General features: G+C 41.0%; 1 protein-coding gene across 1 annotated transcript in view; it reads left to right on the forward strand.

Moving 5' to 3' along the window:
• LOC136678343 (NACHT, LRR and PYD domains-containing protein 12-like) overlaps positions 1–24,715 on the forward strand; it is an 86,629-nt gene that overhangs the window by 31,440 nt on the left and 30,474 nt on the right. The window contains exons 9-10 of the mRNA XM_066656371.1: positions 2,170–2,343; positions 10,195–10,368. Of these exons, the coding sequence (XP_066512468.1) occupies positions 2,170–2,343; positions 10,195–10,368 (348 nt within the window). The remainder of the gene's footprint in view (positions 1–2,169; positions 2,344–10,194; positions 10,369–24,715) is intronic.

Raw genomic sequence — 24,715 nt, forward strand, 5'->3', positions numbered from 1 at the left:
CTGGATTGCAAGACAGCAGGCCAGATGTTGTTTGATGCCAGCAGCCTAGTATCAAGCTTCAAAACAGCAACTATCCAAACACTCCATGAAGCAAACAGAATAGCATGAAAATTTAAGTCAAAGAAGGTAGTTCTGAACTTTCAACACTTAGGTAGAGACAGTGCTCTCAAAATGTTTGTGCTCAGCGATGCCTCGTTTGAAAATCTTTCAGATGGTGGCACTAAAGGAGGGCACTTGATTGTTCTAATGGGAGAAAATGGAAAGTTCCCACCCCTTTCCTGGCAGTCAAAGAGAGTTAAGAGGATTGTACGGAGCACACTTCCTGGTGAAACATTCGCAATGTCTGAAGGAATTGATAATGCTATTTTTCTGGCAACACTATACTCAGAACTAACTACTGGTGATGCTGAACATGCTCCACCAGTAATTTGAGTCACAGATAGTCATCCACTTGCTGATGCACTAAAGACCACAAAATCAGTCTCTGAGAAAAGACGCCATCTGGTGCTTAATTGACTAAAATAACTTAATATCAGGATGCTATTAAGACATACCAGGTTATGTTTAGTTCATTCATTCATTATCTGTAACCCTTATCCAGTTCAGGGTTGCGGTGGGTCCAGAGCCTACCTGCAATCATTGGGCGCAAGGTGGGAATACACCCTGGAGGGGGCACCAGTCCTTCACAGGGCAACACACACATTCACTCACACACTCACTACGGACGCTTTTATTTTGAGTCACCAATCCACCTACCAATGTGTGTTTTTGGACCGTGGGAGGAAACACGCGGACGCGGGGAGAAGACATCAAACTGGAGTCACCTGGAGCGGGACTCAAACCCACAACCTCCAGTTCCCTGGGGCTGTGTGACTGCGACACTACTTGCTGCACCGCCGTGCCTCTCTTTATGTTTAGTTATGTTTGGTATATTCTGATGTTAACGGTAATCATTTTTTTAAAGAAATAAGGGAGTTTGATAATGTTCATATGTGTTTAGTTACATAATTAGTTAAGACTGTATATACTTGAACTGCAGTACAAAAGAAAGACTCTCATTGTGGAGGACAGGAGTGGAGAGGGAGAAGCAGAGGAATAATAGGAAGTTTTTTCTCTTTCAAAACTTCGTCTTTTCTCATGTTAACAAAGGGTACAGTAAAAATACGTTATGATCACTAAAGGTACAAAGAGTGTAAATGTATCTTTGAAAGGTACAACAGTGGTTTTAAAGTCCAGTTTTGTTTCTTAAAGGTATATTACATTCTCTTCTCCAGAAGAAGAGGTGAATATTTGTAAACTAATTATAGAACTGTGTAAAATAACGGAACTATTTATAAGTCCTGGAAATGAAACTGGGTGCATGAAATGAACCCGGTTTTAAAATCTATAATATAATAGAATAAAGTACAGTCAAGCTCTCTACTTAAAGGTACTGAATATGTAACTCTGAGGGTACCACCATAGTGACAGTTTTTCTGACAGTGTGTGAGTGTGTGAAGCCCACCACAACTCTGAACAGGATGAAGCAGTAACAGAGAATGAATGAATGAATGAATGAATGAATGAATGAACGGACTGAGCTCATCAGGTCTGCATCACTTAATATAACACAAATCCCCAATTTCACATTCTCTGTTTTAACTGCACTCTGCTCTGTGTTGACCTCATCCTGCAGATTCTCTGGCTGTGACCTGTCCATGAATTACTGTAAAGTTATCAACTTGGCTCTGAACTCACCAAAATCACCCCTGAAAGAGCTGGACCTCAGTAACATTGACCTGCAGGATTCAGCAGTGAAGCTGATCTCTGAGACACTAAAGAGTTCACACTGTAAACTGGAGACACTCAGGTGAGAGTTGTGTGATTGTGAGTTGAATGTCCATGTGGATAATGTGAGTGTTCTCCTGCTCCAGTTGGCTGTAGTTACCCTCACAAAGTTTAGTTTGGAGTGAAATTCCATGTGGAAATAGAATGAAAATAGCACTAAAATATTCAGAATAACATTCATAACAAATGTTCAGATTGAGCTCATAATGTACACACCCCTGAAGAATTAATATTGGAGAAATACTGATGTATGAAAATCTCATAATTCCTGATTCACATGAGTCTGAATTTCACATTCTCTACTTTAACTTCACTTTCTCCTGTATTTACTTCACCTTGCAGACTCACAGACTGTAAATTCACCCTGAATTCCTATGAAAGTCTCTGCTCTGCTCTGAACTCACCAAACTCACCCCTGAAAGAGCCGGACCTCAGTCAGACTGACCTGCAGGATTCAGGAGTGAAGCTGGTCTCTGAGGGATGGAGGAGTTCACACTGTACACTGGAGATAATCAGGTGAGTGTTCTGTTTTTTCCTGAATTGAAAAGGTTTGTAGAAACAGTAAGATTTGCTCTAGTTTTACACAGAACATTTAATAAAGGTTTGTCTGTGATTTGGACAGAAGTGATCTTAATGTTTTTGATATTCAACATTCAAATCTCACATAGATTTCCATTTAATTGTGCAGAGGATGGCTCTGAGATTGTTTAAGTTACAAGGTTTTAAACCAGTCGCCTCAGTGTGTTTATTAGGAACATTTGGTGGTTCATCTTTGAGGTAAAGTCTTAGTTTTAATATGTCAGGTGTTATAAATGGACAGCTGTAGTGTAGTGGTCAGAGAAGAGGGTTTGGGGCTGGAAGGTCTCTGATTCAATCCCCACGACCCACAGGAATAATTGGGGGTGGTGGGAGTGAAGGAAAAGCACTGTCCTCCTCTTCGGTCCACGGCTGAGGGGCCAGTGTGTACTACCCCTAGTGCTTGTGTGTGTGTGTGTGTGTGTATGTATGTTTACTGCCACGTGTTGAATAAAGACACGTTTCATTGTACATTGAAATTCCCTTAAACCTGAGGATCTTTCTAGAGGAAGAAGAACAGAGCACTGATCTACAAAGTGAAAGCACTATCTCAGCGGTGCTGAGACACAGTTAGCGTTGCTGCCACATAGCTTCAGTATTTCTGGGTCCTAGAGTAAGTCTACACCTTGAGTCACTGACTGTGAAGAGAGTTGTGTGTTCTCTCTGTGTCTGTGTGGGTTTCGTCCGGTGGCTCTGGCTTCATCGTACAGTCCAGACACACATGTTGGGGTGTGTGTGTCTGTGTGATGTTCCTGCTTTGCTCCCAGTGATTTTTAGTAACACACTGGTCCCACCATGACCCTGATCAGGATGAAGCTGTAACACACAATTTATAGTTTTATCCATTCATTGGTTATTTTGGTGACCTTTAGAGCACATTGTAGCTATGATCCATTGAGACTAGTCCTCAACACGGTCTTCATCTGACTGTAACTCCCTCTTCCCCCGTTTCTGCCTCCTGAAGTGATAGGGAGTTTAAAGAGAGTTTAATTTTGGGGGTGAAAGTTCATGTGGAGAAGAGAATACAAACAGTGCTGAAAATATTCAGAACAATATTCAGAAAAAATATTCAGACTGCGTCTGTTATTAATTCCCCTCTGAATAATGTAAATAATGGAAAGTATTATTTTACTCATTAATCTCATTAAACTGATTCTGAGTCTGAAATCCACATTCTGTTACTTTGCTTTGCAGACTGAATGTGTATAAACTCACCATGAATTCCTGTGAAGTTCACTTCTCTGCTCTGAAATCACTAAACCCCTCCCTGAAAGAGCTGGACCTCAGTCGCACTGAGCTGCAGGAATCAGAAGTGAAGCTGATCTCTGATGGACTGAAGAGTTCAAACAGTAAAGTGGAGATACTCAGGTAAGACAAGCTTTTTATCTTTTAATTTCTGACTCTGAAGGTCTGCTGCTTTAGCTTCATGATTCACCTTATATTTTACTCACAACACATATTTACTATGTTTTTGTTTTTATGTTATTTTTTCTGGGGCATTTTTAATGAATGTGTGTGTCACTCTCCAACATTATTTACTGAGAGTTCTCATGAATGGTTGGATTGACTAATTGATTTATTGATTGATTCCTTTGAAGAGATACAGCAGCAATGGGACAGCAACAAAATGATAATAAGCTTTTCTTTAACATTCAGACTTCATCCTACTCCACACAGATCTTGGTGTATGGAGCAAAGTTAGTGACTGAAATAGCAAATAAATAGATGGTGTAGATCCTCTTCCATTGTTTACAAATACAAAATGAACCATTAGACACAGTGTGTGTTTCTCCAATGCTGTACATTCCCTTCAGAAAATTATGTAAGTATTTTCTAAAACATCAAACTTGAACAAAAACAACAAAGTTTACAAATACAATCATAAACCAACAGCAGGTGTCTGTAGTTTGTTATTTTCTAAAATGAGATAGAATAAATTGTTTTAGTTAATAATTAAAGTTTTACAACCAATTTTCTATTTTGTTTTTTAACATCAAACAGTCAGAAAACTGAACTGATTAATATTACACGGACCATTCAGATGTTTAATAGTTCAGTCTAATCTCCAGTCTGATAAAATTCTCATAATATGCACAGAGTAGCACTTAGTCCAGTCCGAGTGAGAGGAGCAGAAGCATTACTAGAGTTTTCTGTCTGCGTTTGTTTTATGTGAGTCCTATTAGCGAGAGAGAGAATGGTCTCTCTCGGAGAGAGTCGGACTGAAGGAATTCTCAGACTCTGAGTGGAAGATACATTTCTGTAAGACACATCAGTTATTCATGATTTTCTGTGAGTGGATGAAAGATTCTCTCTCCCTCACAGAACACACTGTTAGACTCTGTTCCAGTGATAATGTGTGCTACCGTTACCTTCTACAGTTATTTAAAGGATTACTCAGCTCCTTTAATCGTATAGAAACTGTAATCTGACTGACCTCAGCTGGACTACTCTGTTCTGATTGAGGTTTATACATGGACCTATTCTATTCAGATTGAGCTGTTAGTCTGATTATTAGAGGATTATCGGGCCTTATGTAAACGTGGCTGATTTGTGCAAAAGGAAGTTCTAATGTAACGACCTCAGTGTTTAATCAGTGAGAGTTAAATTTGATAAATCTGAGAATAACAATTCCAGATGAACTAGAAATTACAGAATAGACCCAGTTTGATAAATGATTGTGTTCATGGCAGAATCCAGCTCCTCAACCTCCACAACACCACAGTGCTCTCTCTGTAAATAAGAAGATCATTAAAATTCTAACCTGCCCTCTGTACTAACAGACAAGACCCCAGCTTTAGAGGGCACTACAAAAAGTGAATGGGTGGCAAAACACATTTCTGCTTTACATGCATCACCAAAGGCTTTTACAGAAACGGAATGTTCAGAAAGAATAAGGAGAGCACTGCGGAAACACCTACTACAAACAGCTGAGAAGTATGAAATGGGTGATAAAGTGTACTACAAAAGAGTGAATTTTCCAGAGTGGAAAGGACCAGGAGTTGCCAGTGAAGATGGCACTGGTGTGTGTGGCTGGCCATCTGTTACTCTCACTTTGGCTTGTGTCGTTAGTGTTGCTAAGCTTTGGCACTTCACATAGTAAGTCTCCACTGGTGTATGATCGCCAATTTCTCCTGGATCTTAGATACAATGTCTGTGATGTAGATGTGTTTAATCACAGTGGACAGAATCCTTTGCCCCCGCACCTATCGGGTATCCCGACTCACTCTTCGGCAGACGGTAAACATTGCGGTCGGTTAGTGAAACTAAAAGTCTTCCTGGCACATTCTTCATCCATTTCCCGGACAGGACATGGATTATTCTTTCAATTTGTTGTGTCCTGGCGTTTTCTGGGGCCCATCGGCATCTCTCTGGTACCTGTCATCGTCCTGGATGAGGGATTCTGGCACTGCCACCCCTGCTTTTCCTGGCTCTGCCAGTGTGAGGTGAATACCTGCAACCTGAGGACACCGCTTTGTGCGCCTAAATTTGCTGAAGCACAGGCCTCAGCTCCTGCCAGGATCGGCCTCGTGAACGCCAGATCACTGGCAAATAAAACTTTTATCCTGGGGAACTTCTTCTGTTCTGACTCTTTTAATTTAGTATGTGTCCGGGCCCACACATGAACATGGACATACCTTAGACCTTGTTCTTTCTTATGGGTTGTCTGTGTTAAATTTAGAGATCTATGATAGTGGGTTTTCTGATCACATACCTGTTTTATTTGATGTTGCTTTATCCCGTGCTGCTGTTATATCTTGCGCTCCTGCTCGGCTTGGTCGGAGCTTTAACTCTTTCACTGCCAGTCAGTTCACCTGCGCTTTCGACTAGCTTTGTTCTCCTCCTGACTCAGCCTCTGTTAATACGGAGGAGCTCAGCTCCTGGTTTCACTCCTCCTGTTGAACCATACTAGACTCAGTTGCTCCATTAAGAACTATACAGCCCAAAGTAAAACCTGAGCCCTGGTTCAATGACCGAGCGCATGCAGCAAAGCAGAAGTGTCGCAGAGCTGAACGCAGATGGAAAAAGGATAAGCTGCAGGTTTCATTTCAAATGTTAAAAGACTGCTTGCGTTCTTACCCCAGAGCATTATCAAAGAGGTTAAGAGAGAACACTTGTCAAATATTATTATGGCAAATTGTCATAATCCACGTCTGTTATTTAAAACCTGTTAAAAGTCTGTTTGGAAGCATCTCCTGACATGTGTAATGACTTTCTGCACTTTTTTATTGATAAGATTGTTACTGCAAGAGCTCTTATCACAGCTCCTGCTTTTGACGCCTCTGACTCTGCCCCTTGCTTGGCTGTGTTTGATAGGTTTGAGCCGATGACTCTTTCGCACTTGGAGGATGTGGTGGGCCATTTAAAGCCCTCAGGTTCTCCATGTGATATTTTGCCTCCTCACTTTCTAAAAGAGATTTTTCATAGTATTGGGCAGCAGGTTCTGGCCATTATTAATAGCAGTCTGTCTTCTGGTGTTGTTCCTGTGAGTTTTAAACATGCTGTAGTACAAACCCTCCTCAAGAAACCTGGCCTTGACCATACGGTATTGGCTAAGTATAGGCCTATTTCCAAGCTGTCTTTTATCTTGGAGAAAGTTGTTTATGCTCAACTGAAATTATTTTTGGATGAGCATAATATCCTGGAGATTTTTCTGGAGTCAGCGTTGCTCAGGGTTTTCAATGACATACTCCTGGCCAATGATTCTGGGGACCATGTAATTCTTGTCCTGCTGGATCTAACTGCGGCATTTGACACAGTGGATCACAATATTTTAGTTTCCCGCTTGCAGCATCTAGTTGGCATTTGTGGTAGTGCTTTGAAATAGTTTAGGTCCTATCTGACGGACACAACTTTGTGTCTGAGTTTTGCTGGCTCAGAATCCTTCTCGGCTTCCTTTTCTCACTTTATCTTCTCCTATTGGGCTCTATCTTTAGAAAACATAGCATTGCATTCCATTGTTATGCTGACGACAGCCAGATATATGTCCCTTTGAAGAAGAAAGATGCCTTCTCGATTAAACCACTTTTGTTATGTCTCAATGACATTAAAGACTGGATGGCTTTATTTTTTTTTACATTTTAATGAAAATAAAACAGAAGTGATGGTGTTTGGTCCCAGTGGTCCCTGTGAAGCCCCTCCAGTTGATTTGGGCCCCTTGATTTTGTACGTGAAGCCAACAATCTTAAATTTGGGTTTTAAGATGGACAGTGATTTTAATTTTGACCGCCAAATTGGCACAGTAGTTAAGTCCAGCTTTTTCCATCTAAGGCAGCTGGCAAAGGTGAAGCCAATTCTTGCACATGAGCACTTTCAAACAGTAATCCATGAATAATAATCACGTCCCGGCTGGATTACTGCAATGCACTCTATTTTGTAGTCAGCCAATCCTCCCTCAGATGTCTCCAATTAGTTCAAAATGCTGCTGCCCAACTCTTAAAGGGATCGCGTAAGAGGGAGCATATAACTCCCATTCTGGCCTCTCTCCATTGGTTGTCTGTGCATTTTAGAGTACAGTTTAAAATATTATTTGTTTTTAAATCTTTAAATGGACCAATGAGTTCTCATTGGTCAGGATGGTGCAGTGCTGTTTGTTAGACATGGAGGTACCTGTAGTAGGGTACATCACCTCAGACTACGAAAAGCAAATATGAAGTACGAGGATCAACATGTCATATGCAGAAAAGGACACAAATTGTGCACAGACAGGAAATGACAATCAGTACTGACAATAACATAGACAAAACAGAAACTGTAACAGAGATGCAGCAGAGTATGATGCAAATTGGACACAGGAGCAAATAGTACAGAATGAAGCAGCACAGCACACAAATGACAACATAGAGACACATGGTAGTACAAAGCAGAGAACTGAAGTCCGGCTTAAAACAGTCCTAGGACGTGCAGCAAAGCTATGGGGAAATACAGAAACGGGTACAACTTGCAGTTCTTAGAGCCCACCAATGTTGTGGGCACTACAGATTCACTTGACATATCCAATTTAGTGGACCTTCAGATAGAACCTATTGTTACTGATATCAACACTAAAGAAATCCATGGGGATGTATGGGCAACAAATGATTTATCATTTGTAGGGCTGTCACGATCATGAAATTTTAACTGACGATTATTTGTCATACCAATAATTGCGATTTAATTACTTTATTTAAAAATGTAAGATTTAATTGTCTGTTTGTTTGTTTTTTACACCCCCAGTATTTTAATAGGCCTGTATGCTTAATGATAACATAATAATATACACACTCTATTATGGTAAAGAACATCAGTTTATTGAACAGTTTATTCATAAATATATGTAAAGATATTTGCCCCTTGTCCTGTTTTTAATTAAAATTTTATGTTTGAAAACAATATTTACAAATTCTCAAAATAAGCAAAACAAATGTACTATGTCTTAAACATCCGTTGTTTACTGGCTTGGCATATTCTGGGCAAGGAATACTAAGGCTACGTTCACGCAGCAGCTAAAGAGGCCCAGTGACACAGACGTGTCGTTCATGTGGCTTTGTGAACAAGACAAATCACATTGACTTTTTCACATCAGATTTGGGTCTGGAAATAAGCAGCATTAAAAAAATTTTTACAAACAAAGAAGGTTGAGCGGCTGCTAAGATACAGCACAAGTGAACAACTTGAAGACTGCCTTACAAAAACGGGGGCACCATATTACAAGTTACTTGACACTCTGTGCTTAATTGATTAAAATAACTTAATATCAGAGTGCTATTAAGACATACCAGGTTATGTTTAGTTCATTCATTCATTATTTGTAACCCTTATCCAGTTCAGGGTCACGGTGGGTCCAGAGCCTACCTGCAATCATTGGGCGCAAGGTGGGAATACATCCTGGAGGGGGCGCCAGTCCTTCACAGGGCAACACAGACACACACACACATTCCCTCACGCACTCACTACAGACGCTTTTTTTTTTTGAGTCGCCAATCTACCTACCAACGTGTGTTTTTGGAGCTCCGTGGAGCTGTGTGACTGCGACACTACCTGCTGCGCCACCGTGCCTCTCTTTATGTTTAGTTATGTTCAGTATATTCTGATGTTAACGGTAATCATTTTTTTAAAGAAATAAGGGAGTTTGATAATGTTCATATGTGTTTAGTTACATAATTAGTTAAGACTGTGTATATACTTGAACTGCAGTATAAAAGAAAGACTTTCATTGTGGAGGACAGGAGTGGAGAGGTAAAAGGAGAGAAATAAAAGGAAGTTTTTTGTCTTTTAAAAGTTCATCTTTTCTCGTGTTAACAAAGGGTACAGTAGAAGTACATTATGATCACTAAAGGTACAAAGAGTGTAAATGTATCTTTGAAAGGTACAACAGTGATTTTAAAGTCCAGTTTTGTTTCTTAAAGGTATATTACATTCTCTTCTCCAGAAGAAGAGGTGAATATTTGTAAACTTATTATAGAACTGTAAAATAATTGAACTATTTATAAGTCCTGGAAATGAAACTGGGTGCATGAAATGAACCCAGTTTTAAACATAATAGAATAAAGTACAGTCAAGCTCTCTACTTAAAGGTACTGAATATGTAACTCTGAGGGTACCACCATAGTGACGATTTTTCTGACAGCGTGTGAGTGTGTGAAGCCCACCACAACTCTGAACAGGATGAAGCAGTAACAGAGAATGAATGAATGAATGAATGAATGAACGGACTGAGCTCATCAGGTCTGCATCACTTAATATAACACAAATCCCCAATTTCACATTCTCTGCTTTAACTGCACTCTGCTCTGTGTTGACCTCATCCTGCAGATTCTCTGGCTGTGACCTGTCCATGAATTACTGTAAAGTTATCAACTTGGCTCTGAACTCACCAAACTCACCCCTGAAAGAGCTGGACCTCAGTAACATTGACCTGCAGGATTCAGGGTTGAAGCTGATCTCTGAGGCACTAAAGAGTTCACACTGTAAACTGGAGACACTCAGGTGAGAGTTGTGTGATTGTGAGTTGAATGTCCATGTGGATAATGTGTGTGTTCTCCTGCTCCAGTTGGCTGTAGTTACCCTCACAAAATTTAGTTTGGAGTGAAATTCCATGTGGAAATAGAATGTAAATAGCACTAAAATATACAGAATAACATTCAGAACTGAGACTGAGCTCATAATGTACACACTCCTGAATAATTAATATTGGAGAAATACTGACGTAAGTAAATCTCATTTTATCCCGTATTTACTTTACCTTGCAGACTCACAGACTGTAAATTCACCCTGAATTCCTATGAAAGTCTCTGCTCTGCTCTGAACTCATCAAACTCACCCCTGAAAGAGCCGGACCTCAGTCAGATTGACCTGCAGGATTCAGGAGTGAAGCTGGTCTCTGAGGGATGGAGGAGTTCACACTGTACACTGGAGATAATCAGGTGAGATTTCTGTGTGTTCCTGAATATAAAAGGTTTGTAGAAACAGTAAGATTTGCTCTAGTTTTACACAGAACTTTTAATAAAGTTTGGTCTGTGATTTGGACAGAAGTGATCTAAATGTTTCTGTTATTCAACATTCAAAGCTCACATAGTTTTCCATTTAATGGTGCAGAGGATGGCTCTGAGATTGTTTACCTTACAAGGTTTTAACCCAGTCACCTCAGTGTGTTTATTAGGAACATTTGGTGGTTCATCTTTGAGTTAAAGTCCTAGTTTTAATATTTCAGGTGTTATAAATGGACAGCTGTGGTGTAGTGATCAGAGAAGAGGGTTTGGGGGCTGGAAGGTCTCTGATTCAATCCCCACGACCTGCAGGAATAATTGGGGGTGGTGGGAGTGAAGGAAAAGACACACATGTTGGGGTGTGTGTGTGATGTTCCTGCTTTGCTCCCAGTGATTTTTAGTAAGACACTGGTCCCACCATGACCCTGATCAGGATGAAGCTGTAACTGACATTTAACAAATGATTCCATTCCTTCATTCACTGGTTATTTTGGTGACATTTAGAGCAGACTGTATCTATTTTCCATTGAGACTAGTCCTCAACACTGTCTTCATCTGACTGTAACTCTCTCTTCCCCCGTTTCTGCCTCCTGAAGTGAGAGGGAGTTTAACACTAGAACTACCAAACCGCTGCCATTTGGCAATTATACCTTTAAATCCCAAAGAACTGCCATTTGGCAGGTGTGAACAGCTCTTCTCACCTCCAGTGTTATGTAAATGAGGCCTTTACATTTGAAAGGAGACACTCTACTGCACTCCACACTCTTCTCTGCAGCAAGTTGGTGAACCCCCACCCCCCAAAAAGTCAACATTACCAGACATTTAGATTCAAGGTAGTTTTATTGGTATATGAACAGGAAAGAAACATTTTGCTTGGTTTCCCTGTACAATGAAATAGTAATAAAGGAAGTAATAAAAGATAAAATAAGCATGCAACAATATGATAACAAAAGTATTCATAAATAGAAATGTAAATTATACAGAAATATAAACTATGTTCTTCATGCCACACTGTGCCATCTTTTGCCGTCTCTGTCGGCCACTCGTGTGTCTCTATGCGACCTCTCTTTCCTGGAGGTGGTGAAGTCTCCTCATCTACAGAACCATATGTTTGAGAATTGATTAGTGAAAGGTTAAAATAATGTGAAATTGACACAAACATGGTATTTGAATTATAATTCCAAAATATCTGAAGTATGCCTCCTTTGTGCTAATGTAGGATTGTTTTCACAGTGCAAAAAGTGGCATATTGATTAGTCAAAATAGCTCTGATATGTTGTAACCTTATTTTAAGTAGTTTTTGTCTTTTGAAAAACTGCCAATAGGTAAAGATATTTTTAAATAAATTTATACAAAAAAACAACCCTCAGCTAGTTGTAAAAAAGACATTTTTACTTAAACTTTTTAAAACCCAAAGTAAAAGAATCGTATCAGGACATTTTTTCTTGTTTTAAGTCAGAATACAAGTCAAAATTACTCGAATTAAAATAGAATAATATTCTTGAGCAATTTTAACTTCAAGATTGTACTTTTTGCAGTGTGTCTCTTCCAAAATCACAACAGCTATAACCAGCAAACAAACAGAAAAAATTTAGGAAATCTTACCAGAAGAGATTTCAGAGTCACCGCTCTGATCAAGAGTAATTTCTTCTCCATTGGAGTCACAGGGGTTGACATGGTTGAGGATCATGTCCAAAGCCTGCTGTGTACTGTAAACCTTTGCCATCGTTGCTTCTTGGTCAACAGAGTAAGTGAAATATGTGGTGACGTGGCTACATACATAATCGTTATCATCATCGTTCACGCTATCACCCACCACACCCGTCCCTGTTCACTGTTACCTGGTACTGGCATATTTCGATCTAATGGCTGCAACAACAACATTTTTAAAATAAATATAGAACCCATCTCAGTTCCCTCCATCGTGTATATTTGTAATATTGTACTATAGTGAGAAAGGTTTATTCTATTTTATTTCACTCAGCATGTAGCCAGATAGGCTATTTACTTTGGTGCAGTTTATTATATAAAGTTTACACACTTTATTAACAAGTTTTCCAGTGTCTGCAGTCATCTTTCTCTTTATTCTAAAACTGACACAAAGACATTTGAACTATAATTTCAAAACATCTCAAGTCTGCCTCCTTTGTACTAATTTTGGATTGTTTTCTCACTGATGATTTGTCAAAATTGCTAAAGTTCAGATTTTTTAACCAATATTTTAGGTAAATTTGCCTTTTGAAAAACTGCCTCTTTGTGCTAATGTAGGATTGTTTTCACAGTGCAAAAAGTGGCATATTGATTAGTCAAAATAGCTCTGATATGTTGTAACCTTATTTTAAGTAGTTTTTGTCTTTTGAAAAACTGCCAATAGGTAAAGATATTTTTACATAAATTTATACAAAAAACAACCCTCAGCTACTTGTAAAAAGGACATTTTTACTTAAACTTTTAAACTTTTTAAAACCCAAGTAAAAGAATATTATCAGGACATTTTTTCTTGTTTTAAGTCAAAATATCTCACCCCATTGGCAAAGTGTTTTTCTTGACAAGTAAATATGACTCAAATTAAGATAAAATACTATTTTTGAGCAATTTTTACTTAACTGATTTTTTTATTTATATTTCTCAAGGTTTTTGTAGGTTTCACATCAAATAATACTGCATTAGATCAACAAATATAAACTAAAAAGCTTAAATAATTCTTTATTGTGTGTATTCTAAATAAACAAGTACTATTTCATCATATTTTTGAAAGATTATAATAATAATTTTTATTATCAGCAGCTGAGAAAACTGCCAAAGTACCAAAATATTTTTTATTTGTTGAGACTGTTGCCCTGACCTAAACTCCTGAAAGTCTGTGCCTGCTGTGACTCTCAGAGCTTTGTCAGTCACAGTTCACACTATCAACCATCCCCCCCGTTTTAGCACCTAGTAGTGGCTTAATGTACATAACAAAAGGTGGCCTAATGGGTTGCAAATTACCCCAGCACTGCCATTTGGCAGCCTCTGGTAGAAAAAGGGGGTATATGAAAACCCTGGTAGTTCTAGTGTTAAAGAGAGTTTAATTTTGGGGGTGAAAGTTCATGTGGAGAAGAGAATACAAACAGTGCTGAAAATATTCAGAATAATATTCAGAAACAATGTTCAGACTGAGTCTGTTTTTAATGCCCCTCTGAATAATTAATCTCATTAAACTGATTCTGAGTCTGAAATCCACATTCTGTTTGAACTGTGCTGTATTTACTTTGCTTTGCAGACTGAATGTGTATAAACTCACCATGAATTCCTGTGAAGTTCACTTCTCTGCTCTGAAATCACCAAACTCCTCCCTGAAAGAGCTGGACCTCAGTCGCACTGAGCTGCAGGAATCAGAAGTGAAGCTGATCTCTGACGGACTGAAGAGTTCAAAAAGTAAAGTGGAGATACTCAGGTAAGAGAGGTTTTATTGTCAATTCTGCATATGTACAGGACATACAAAGGATTGAAATCACATTACTCTCCTCTCCAAGATGCAGTAAAATTTACAAACCGGATTCCAAAAAAGTTGGGACACTAAACAAATTGTGAATAAAAATTGAATGCAATGATGTGGAGGTGCCAACATCTAATATTATATTCAGAATAGAAAACAAATCACAGAGCAAAAGTTTAAACTGAGAGAATGTATCATTTTAAGGAAAAAATATGTCGTTTAAAAATTTCATGGCGTCAACAAAACCCAAAAAAGTTGGGACAAGGCCATTTTTTACCACTGAGTGGCATCCCTCCTTCTTCGTACAACACTCAACAGATGTCTGGGGACAGAGGAGACCAGTTTCTCAAGTTTAGAAATAGGAATGCTCTTCCATTCATGTCTAATACAGGCCTCTAACTGTTCAATCGTCTTGGGCCTTCTTTGACGCACCTTCCTCTTTATGATACGCCAAATGTGTATGTCTGGACTGCAGGCTGGCCATTTCAGTACCCGGATCCTTCTCCTACGTAGCAATGTCTGAGCAAACGTCTGAGCTTGTGGAGCTTGCTTAGAAATGGCTTCCTTTTGCACTGTAGAGTTTCAGCTGGCAACGGCGGATGGCATGGTGGATTGTGTTCACTGACAATGCTTTCTGGAAGTATTCCTGAGCACATTCTGTTATTTCCTTGACAGTGGCATTCCTGTTTGAGGTGCAGTGACGTTTAAGGGCCCAGAGATCACGAGCATCCAGTAGCGTTTTACGGCCTTGTCCCTTACGCACAGCAATTGTTCCAGATTCTCTGAATCTTTTGATGATGTTATGCACGGTTGATGATGATAACTTAAAAGTCTTTGCTATTTTATGCTGGGTAACACCATTCTGGTATTGCTGCATCTTTCAGCGCCACAATCGTGGAATTGGTGATCCACTTACCATCTTGGCTTCAGAGAGACACTGACACTCCGAGAAGCTCTTTTTATACCCACTCATGTTGTCAATTGACCTAATTAGTGTTAATTGGTCTTCCAGATGTTCATTATATGCTCAATTTGCTTTTTCCAGCCACTTATTGGTACTTGTCCCAAATTTGTTGGGATTTGTTGACACTGTGAAATTTTGAATCAGCTTATTTTTCCTTTAAAATGTTACATTTACTCAGATTAAACTTTTGATCTGTCATCTATATTCTATTACAAATATAATATTGACATTTGCCATCTCCACATCATTGCATTCAGTTTTTATTCACAATTTGTTTAGTGTCCCAACTTTTTTGGAATCTGGTTTGTAACAAAAAATAGACTAAATTCAACTATGCTAAGTATATAAATATATGAAAGTGAACAAACAGAAGACAAGTGCAGGACATACAATACCAGCAGCTCATTGATAGAGACATGAGACAATGGGACACTGACTGAAGACAATAACCTGATTTGGAGGTAGGATAATGGATGTAAAAGGCAGTGTAAAAAATAATGCAAAATAATTGTAATAGAAGGAGGTAGGATACTGGATGTACAGTGCAGAGTAAACAGTAGTGCAAGATGATCGTAATAGGAGGAGGTAGGATATTGGATGTACAAGGCAGAGTAGACAATAGTGCAAGATAATTGTGTAACAACTGAATAAAGTGAACAAGTGCAGACCGGTTCTATTGAAAAAGTCACAGTTAGGTCTGATGAGAAGCTTAAGGTGACAATACCAATATAAAGAGAACCGGCGTCAACAGTAGTGCAAATACAGGGATATGAAGCCTGGAGGCTGATTAAAGTGGTTGAGTGCCTGCCTGATTTTCAAAGTCACAGTTGGGTATTGGTGGTAATTGCTGAGGTTGCTGAGTAGTGTGTGAGGGGGGCTGAAGTGGGAGAGGGGGCAGAGCAGGGAGAGAGTTCAGCATTCTCACAGCCTGATGGATGGAGCTATCCCTTAGTCTGCTGGTCCTAGCCCTGAGACTACGCAGTCTCCACCCTGATGGCAGCTGGCTGAAGAAGCTGTGTAGCTGGTGGGTGGGATCACCTGCCAAGCAGAGGGTTTTTCGTAGGAGGCGGGAGCTGTATAAGTCCTGAAGGCAGGGGAGAGAGGTACCAATGATCTTCTCAGCAGTTCTCACAATGCGCTGGAGGGTTCTGCGGCAGGATGCTGTGCAGGTCCCGTACCACGCAGTAAAACAGCTAGTCAGGATACTCTCGATGGCCTCCTTGTAGAAGGTGTTCATGATGGGGGTGAGAGCTCTTGCTCTTCTTAGCTTGTGGAGAAAGTAGAGCCGTTAGTGAGCCTTCTTGGCCAGTGAGCTGTGTTGATGGTCTAGGAGAGGTCCTCTGTGACGTGCACACCCAGGAACTTTGTGCTGCTCACCCTCTCCACTGCAGCCCTGTTGATGGATAGAGGGGCATGTTGTTTGCGAGTTCTCTTGAAGTCCACAACAATCTCCTTGGTCTTCTCAGTGTTCAGAGAGAGATTGTTGTGTTTGCACCAAAGAGGCCAGCTGACTCACCTCGCTCCTGTAGTGTGGCTCATCATTGTTGCTGATGAGGCCTAACACAGTCGTGTCATCCGCAAACTTGATGAAGAGGTTGGAGGTGTGTGATGGAGAGCACTCGTGGGTTAGCAGAGTGAACAGAAGGGGGCTCAGCACACATTCTTGGGGAACCCCCCGTGTTCAGAGTGATGGCGCTAGACGAGTTACTGCCTGTGGTCTTCCAGTCAGGAAGTCAAGCATCCAGTTGCACAGTGATGTGTTCAGTCCCAGGCTGTCCAGTTTCTGAATGAGTTGTTGGGGGATGATTGTGTTGAATGCAGAACTGAAATCAATAAAAAGGATTCTGACATAGGTGCCTTTCTTGTCCAGATGGGTAAGGGCTGAATGGAGAGCAGTGGAGACAGCATCATCTGTTGAACGATTTGATCAATATGCAAAATGGTAGGGGTCCAAGGGGGGGGGGGGGGACCTGATGTTTTGCTTGACTAGCTGCTCGAAGCACTTCATGAGGATGGAGGTAAGTGCAACCGGGCGGTAGTCGTTGAAACAGGAGGGTGATGACTTCTTTGGGACAGGGATTATAGTGGTGGCTTTGAAGCATACAGGGACCACAGCCTGACTCAGTGAGGTGTTGAAGATGTCAGAATACACCTCTGCAAGTTTGCCAGCACAGTAGCCAGGTATGTTGTCAGGTCCAGGAGCTTTCCGAGCGTTGATCCTGCTGAATACACTCCTCACCTTGTCTGAGGACAGTGTGAGCACCTGGTCTCCAGGAGGGGGTGGATTTATGTGCCGGGGTGTGGTTTAGTGCCTCAAACTGAGCAAAGAACCCATTCAGGTCTGTCAGCAGAGAGGAGGTGCTGTCATATGTCTGTGGCGGGGGTTTGTAATCCGTAATGGACTGAATTCCTTGCCACAGGCTCCAAGTGTCTCTGCTGTCCCTAAAGTGTCCCTATCCTCTTGGAGTGCTGCCTTTTAGCCTTTCTGATGCCAGGGGACAGGTTGGCCCTAGTTGTCTTCAGGCCTGCCTGGTCTCCAGCATTGAAGGCAGCATTTCTAACCTTCAGCAGCTTTTGGACCTCACCTGTCAGCCATGGTTTCTGATTGGCATGAATGGTGATGGTCTTGAGGACAGTTACATCATCAACCCACTTGGTGATGTAAGCAGAGACAGTTTCTGTGTACTCGTGAATATCTGTGGAGAGCCCGCCGCCACGTGTTTTACCTCAGAACTCGGTCCGCCCGGTAGCAAGTTAGCCGCTCGAGCTGAACGGCTTGGTCCAGGATGCTGTTGTTGAGCCAAGTTTCTGTGAACACTTAAACACAACAGTCTCTCACGGTCTTCTGAGTTGACTGAAGTAAGCGGATATAGTCCAGTTTATTATCCAGCGAACGTACATTGTCCAGTATCATGGTGGGGATGGCTGGCTTGTGTGGGCTAGCCGCTAGCCCTGCTCTGATACCTCTGCATTTCCCCCTTTTCTGCAGCCTCTCGCTCCACTTGTGGCGCTTCCATTGTGGGCGAAGCGCAGCGTTGGGTGTCAGTGATTGTGCCGGTATCCTGAGCAAGCTGCGGATTCGCAGCTTCTCGCGGAGTTCGGGGTTAAGTTCCAAATGCGAGCCTCTGCCAAGATCAAGCAGGGATTCACGGCTGTATGAGTGTTCCGGGACGTGAATGCATGATGGAGACGTACAAAAACACTGCAACTTACAGTGACGAAGACAAACACATTTTAAACGTTGTAAATTGTATACTCGGGAGAGAGAGAAGCCGCTGTGTGTGCACGCGCTGCCATCATGGATCGATACCTTCTTCTGCTTATTTCATATTTTTATTAACGGGAACAAGAAATAAACAAAGGGAGCACAAATGACACGAACACAAAATGAAAGACAAACCAGGGACACCGAGAGGAGCTTATGAAGGAAAACACGATAGGAAACACGTGTGAACACGGAAAAGACACATGGCAAGAAAAACAGAACAGAACACTGATCAAAACATGACAAAGTACATAAACACAGGAGAACAGTCACAGATTATAATGTAGGAAATGATGAATGTGTATTAATTCCTAATAAGAAATTGTGACTTTCTGAGGGTTTTATTTTTTTAAATACCCAAACTTTAGCTCGTTTCAGAGACATCTCCACACAAGCCAGATGGAGTTTCAGCTAACAGAGAGCAGGCTCATAAACCCCTCTCCAAGGACCCTTTTTTATGACTTAAGGACCCACAGGGCAAGAAAAGAATACAGAGAGACACACAGACTCAATCTTGATTGAAACTGAAATGTCTTCTCACACATTTTGAAAGATTGTTAAACAAATTAATCACAAACCTTAATTCTCATTGGTTTAAAATAATTTGAAGTTACAAATGTGCACAACTGTTTGAAATTAATTCCATTTGGACAATCAAAATGGGTGGGATTAATTTACATGTGTTTAAAGTCATTTTTGTTTATATGAATTTATGTAGAACCAAGGTAGCCACATACTGTGTGTTATTTGGTTAATAATTATATAGAACATGGTTTTCTTAGTGTTCTCCCCGTGTCCGCGTGGGTTTCCTCCGGGTGCTCCGGTTTCCTCCCACAGTCCAAAAACACATGTTGCAGGTGAATTGGCGACTTGAAAGTGTCCGTAGGTGTGAGTGTGTGAGTGAATGTGTGTGTGTCTTGTGTTGCCCTGTGAAGGACTGGCGTCCCCTCCAGGGTGTATTCCCGCCTTGCGCCTGATGATTCCAGGTAGGCTCTGGACCCCCCGCGACCCTAAATTGGATAAGCGGTTACAGATAATGGATGGATGGATGGATGGTTTTCTTAATGATATTACTTTGCGTTAACATCTAATCTTTTATATTGCAAAATTATGATTCAGAATCTTGGAGATTCATTCAAAGGAGATGGTCTTCAAGCCTTTGTCTTGTCAAGGGTGTAGTGGAGTATGGACCGAATAAAGAAATGAAAGTTTTGAATAAAAACTCTCCACTCTGAATAAGGATTTCTTGGGAGAGGACCCCACATTCCACAGACCGCGGGTGTGCAAAGACCCTGCAGTCCCCCACACACACACACCCCCTCACGCACACACATAAGGTCTGCATCAAAGGACTGACCAGGACGCCTGGCCATGGCTCTTTCCTCTCTTCAGAAACGTAAAGATAACAAGCCCATTTTTATGATGCTTTTAAGAAACAGGAACTTCAAACAAAGTGGGGAGTTATAATCCCGTTTATGGCCGTGGCGCCTAAAAGTCGAAGCTTATCTCGTGTGAAAATCAACAGCTGGCAGTGCCGACTTAACTCGAGTTGACCCCCGGGAAACTCATCCGCAGAGGACGAACGACATGGACATTGGCAAAACTACGCCTCGCCTGAGGTCGCCTAAACAATAACGAAAATAAATCAAATTCTGATTATTATGTGTACGCGATATGTACAAATGTCACTCTATTGTCTTCAGATGAACATCTATCAACCAATGAAGTGATGTGTATTACTGTTGTCAATCATGAAAGAAAATTTCTGTCTCTAACTAAAGAAAACGAATTAATATCTTCTAACGTAATATCGTAGTGGTATGTGACCATGACATACCCAAAAATAGAATTATATACAGATGTTTGATATTAATAATCCAGTACATTCATTGTGATATGTCAATAACATGTATAGGAAATTTCGATATACACGAATTTTCTATCTTATTCCTTGTGAATCTGATTCCTGTCTTTCCCCCTTTCCTCTTTCGGGAAGCCAGTCACGTGAGCCTCGGACCCCGGATCCAATCACAGGAAGGGCACCTCCCAATAAGGCGTGACCGCGCTACCTTTGAAAAGAGGGTACCGGCTCATTTTCTCTCTCTCTTACTTTTTGAAGCTCTCTTACTTTTGAAACGCCCTTGTTCTCTTGCTTTGAAACTCTTAACTTCCTCTTCTGAAGCTCTTATGCTTCTCTCTTACTTCTGAACGCCTTTACGCGTTCTCTTTGTTTTATTTCTTTAAGCTCCAACCTCTCCAAGCAAGATGTTTTCTCCTCCTCACGCCGACGAACAAAGACTTTTGAGGAATCTCACTAAGCTCCCAGGAGACGTCTTGAGTTAGCTAGTGTGAAAGAAATCTAGTAACGTCGAGTGATTTGAATATCTTCTTTTCTTTTAATCGTGCTTATGTTTTATCGCCCAATCTAAGTTTAATCTCACGACTGATCAAAGCAGGTGAACTTATTCATGGCCAGGGTAAGAAACACCGCAGAGATAGAAGAAAGTCGTAGAATAAGTAAGTCTAGTGAATCGATTTTCAGTTCTGGATCTGCAGGAACTAGCAAAACTTTTCGTCCAAAACGTCCATATGGTTGGACACTCCTGCTCAGGACAGTGAGCCAAAGAGAGGATCCTGCCGCCTGCGTCACCACGCTCCGAGTACGCCCGAGGCGACTCGACCGACGAAGAAAGACCTCCACGCTGACTCAGCCTGGAAACTTCCACGGGAGAACTGCGGAACCAAGCAAGACGCCATCACTTCCAGGTCCTCAGAGAGCCTCTGTACCCAACGAGTGGTGAGAATCGACGAAAAAGTAAGCTAAACCTACGCATTCCCAGAGCTGAAAATTGAATTAAGTTTCTTGATAAATTATATACGTTAATTAAACCTCAGTTAGCGACACATTAGTCACAAGCCATAGTGCCTAGCTTATCTTTAAAGTCGAATCGGTTTCCCCTGCGTTGATGCTGTGAGATTTCAAGATTATGCTATGTTAAGTAAATATCCTTCTTCTTTTTGTTAATAAATACTTTCATTATTTGAAATCACAGTGTGTACAGTCTATTCATTAAAAGTCTGAAAATCCTGAAGATCTCACTTAGCTTGACTATCATTCATTCTCAAACTAATTTATAATGTTTTAAGCCAATTATAAACTTTAATTACTATCATTAGTCAAATATCAGTAATCATAAGGGTTTGAATAAGGTCAACGCTATAAAAACGATATATAAATATATATACTATATATATTTATATATATCACGGTGTATACCCAACATACACTACATACATTATTATTTTTGGCGCCCAACGTGGGGCCAGGAAAAAGTCTTTTAATGAACAAACTGTAAACACTAAACAATTTCAGCTTGGGTTTATGAAGTGCTTTCCGCTGTTTGTGTTGCTGAATAACGATTGAGATTCAAAGCTTGATGTGGGCAATTTCGTGTTGTGTATGTTACTGTTGAAAATCTGTTCTGTGGTATATACCGTTGAGAAAAATAAGCTTGATTGTTTTTGAAGTGCGCGGATTCCGCTCTAGAACGTTGACGCGGTTCGACCCCTCAGCCGCGAAATTCCGGCGAGAGACCACCGAACCGAATTCCTCCGTTCGTTTTAAAACTGGGTCGCTACCAGCGTTAATAACGAGATCGCGCGCTAGGCGATTGTGAGGTTATAAAAAGAAGCAGCCGAAAATACGGCTTGTGTTAAGAGCGGTCTGCTCTCACCAGCTGTTCCTGTTTAGACTGAACGCGAATTCAGAAAAGGAACGACCCCTTTGAAGGGGCGGAGCTGAAACTAAGGAGGGAAATTCAAAACGCCCCCAAAACAGAGGAAGACTAATTCCCTCTTGTGGTTTAAGTGCGTAATTGCAGGGAAACTACTTCATAACTAGCGTCTATTGAAGCGTGTCCTCCCATGCTCCTCCTTGTGGTCAAGTGTGGTGCTACCCTTGACGTTTGATTCCCGTACACCCTCTAGTGGTTGGGAGGTTGTCCGCCGAGGCAACCTTAAGTGTTTAGCAGCCCTCTGGTACTTAAAAGTTGTCATTACAGATGAAACTCTTTTAAAGTACCTTAGTGTAAAATCTCTGTTCCCCTTTTAATTTTAATTTGATAAAGTATCTGAGCGTTTAAAATCTTTATCCCATTTTAGATTTTAATTTGATAACACCCTCTAGTGTTAACTTCACGCTACAGTGGAAATTCCCATTTGTGTTATATTGTGTCTGCTCGTGCCGTGTTTATTAGAATTTCCACCAGCGCCGACTGGTGTCCATTGCTGCTATTGCATTATAACTTGCTTGTCGCCCTCTGGTGCCCCAGTCTGGTATTACAATTTAAGTTCAACTTTAATACTGAAGCTTGCTGTTGCCATTCAGACTTACCTTTAGTACCCTCTAGTGTAGAAACTTGCTATCGCAATTGAAATTGTTAACTAGCTCGCACTGACAAGACCTGGTATTACAGCTCCAGTGGCTGCCTCTAAACATCTGAATAATTACGATTAAAGGCTTGGAAGCATAGTAAGCTGATACAGCCATAACAGACAGTGTGCAGTAATTAGAGATTGACACTTTAACTTGATACCAGATCACAAACGCAGTTAAAAGAGAGAGTCTTTCAATTTTGCTATTCTTAATAATTCTTTAATTCGGAAAATTCTTTTACTTTCATAATTCCTTAATTGGAAATTATATTTAGTAATAAATCTTACTTAAAATTTTTTAAATTCTTTAATCCAAATTTTTCGACAATTCTTTAATTCAAATTTTTTAATAATTTTAATTATTGAAAAAAATTTTTTTTTTTCCTTCTTTTGCTCACTTGCGTATAGCAACTTTCACTCCACCCTCTACTACTAACAGACTTCCCTTAGAGATTCACAAGTGAACTCCAACACCATACAGACTAGCAGTTACTCTTAGAGCACTCAGTACAGGTGAATTTAGTTCAATTTAGTTAGAAAGGGATTAACGGAACTAATCCTAACTAAATAGAAGTAAGTTACACCTCGCAGTTAAACACAGCTAACATGGCAGAAGGGACTTATCCCTCGGAAGTATATGTAGAAGGCTTGTGGGATGAGGCATTCTCTGTTCTGACCAGCATCACCAATGATGTGATGCCTGGACTCGCAGAAACGGTGCAGAAAGCCTCACGGGCCCATCGTGACCACATGGTGGCTAAGTGGATAGAGAACCACTTAACCAACAGCCTCAAGGGCAAGCCCCTAACGGAGGCATTAGGTCAAATAGCCCTCCTCGCTGTAGTACAGCTCCGGGCCAGTGAACGTGAACTTGACGTATCACGGCAACAGCAGGCAAAGGTGGAGGCAGAGTTAAGTCAACTTCAAAGCGAAATAGCTGAAGGGAACACACTGCCCCAGGTCACTCCTGATGTGCCACCTAGTGCCGCTACAGAAAGACAGGACCAGCAGGAAGATAGTGAGGATCAGGAACCAGACTCAGGGACCGTAGCCTTTAGAGCTGCTGCAGCACCTCCTCTGGTATCAACTGGTATTTCACCTTCCCCTGTGTCTCCTGTCAGCCGTCCCTTACAACGCCCTGCTAGACCCAGAGCACTGCAACCCAGTGCCTGGCCCCCTCAACCTTTCCCCTCTCACGGTCCCTCATACAAGGACCTAGACAAAATCGCGCGTAATATAACCCGCTTTGATCCCAAACCTGACGGTTCTAATGATATCTTTTCTTACCTAAAAGATATTGACTTCTACCTCCAAAGGTTCCCCGGGATCACAATAGATGACAGACTATATGTGATTAAACTGACCTCCAACCGAGACGTCAGTAACTTCATTGAACGTCAGCCAGACTATGTAAAAGCGCGATATGATGTGCTGTGCCAAGCATTGGAGGAAGAATTCTCCAATCACCTGTCACAGACGGGACTGGCCGCTGCTTTGAACATAAAACAGCAACGCCAGGAATCCCCTCAACAATATTACAACCGACTCAGACAGGCGTATTTCGGACCTAGAAATGACTCCGGAATGGAGGAAGAGTTAAATTTCAAATCACTATTTATCCAAAACTTCCATCCCCACACCAGTCATCAGCTGGGAGTCTCAGCTTGCCCTCGCACCCTGTCTAGCAGACAGCTGCGTGATTTAGC

The sequence above is a fragment of the Hoplias malabaricus genome, chromosome 2, assembly GCF_029633855.1.
Source record: "Hoplias malabaricus isolate fHopMal1 chromosome 2, fHopMal1.hap1, whole genome shotgun sequence".
NCBI classification, from domain to species: domain Eukaryota; kingdom Metazoa; phylum Chordata; class Actinopteri; order Characiformes; family Erythrinidae; genus Hoplias; species Hoplias malabaricus.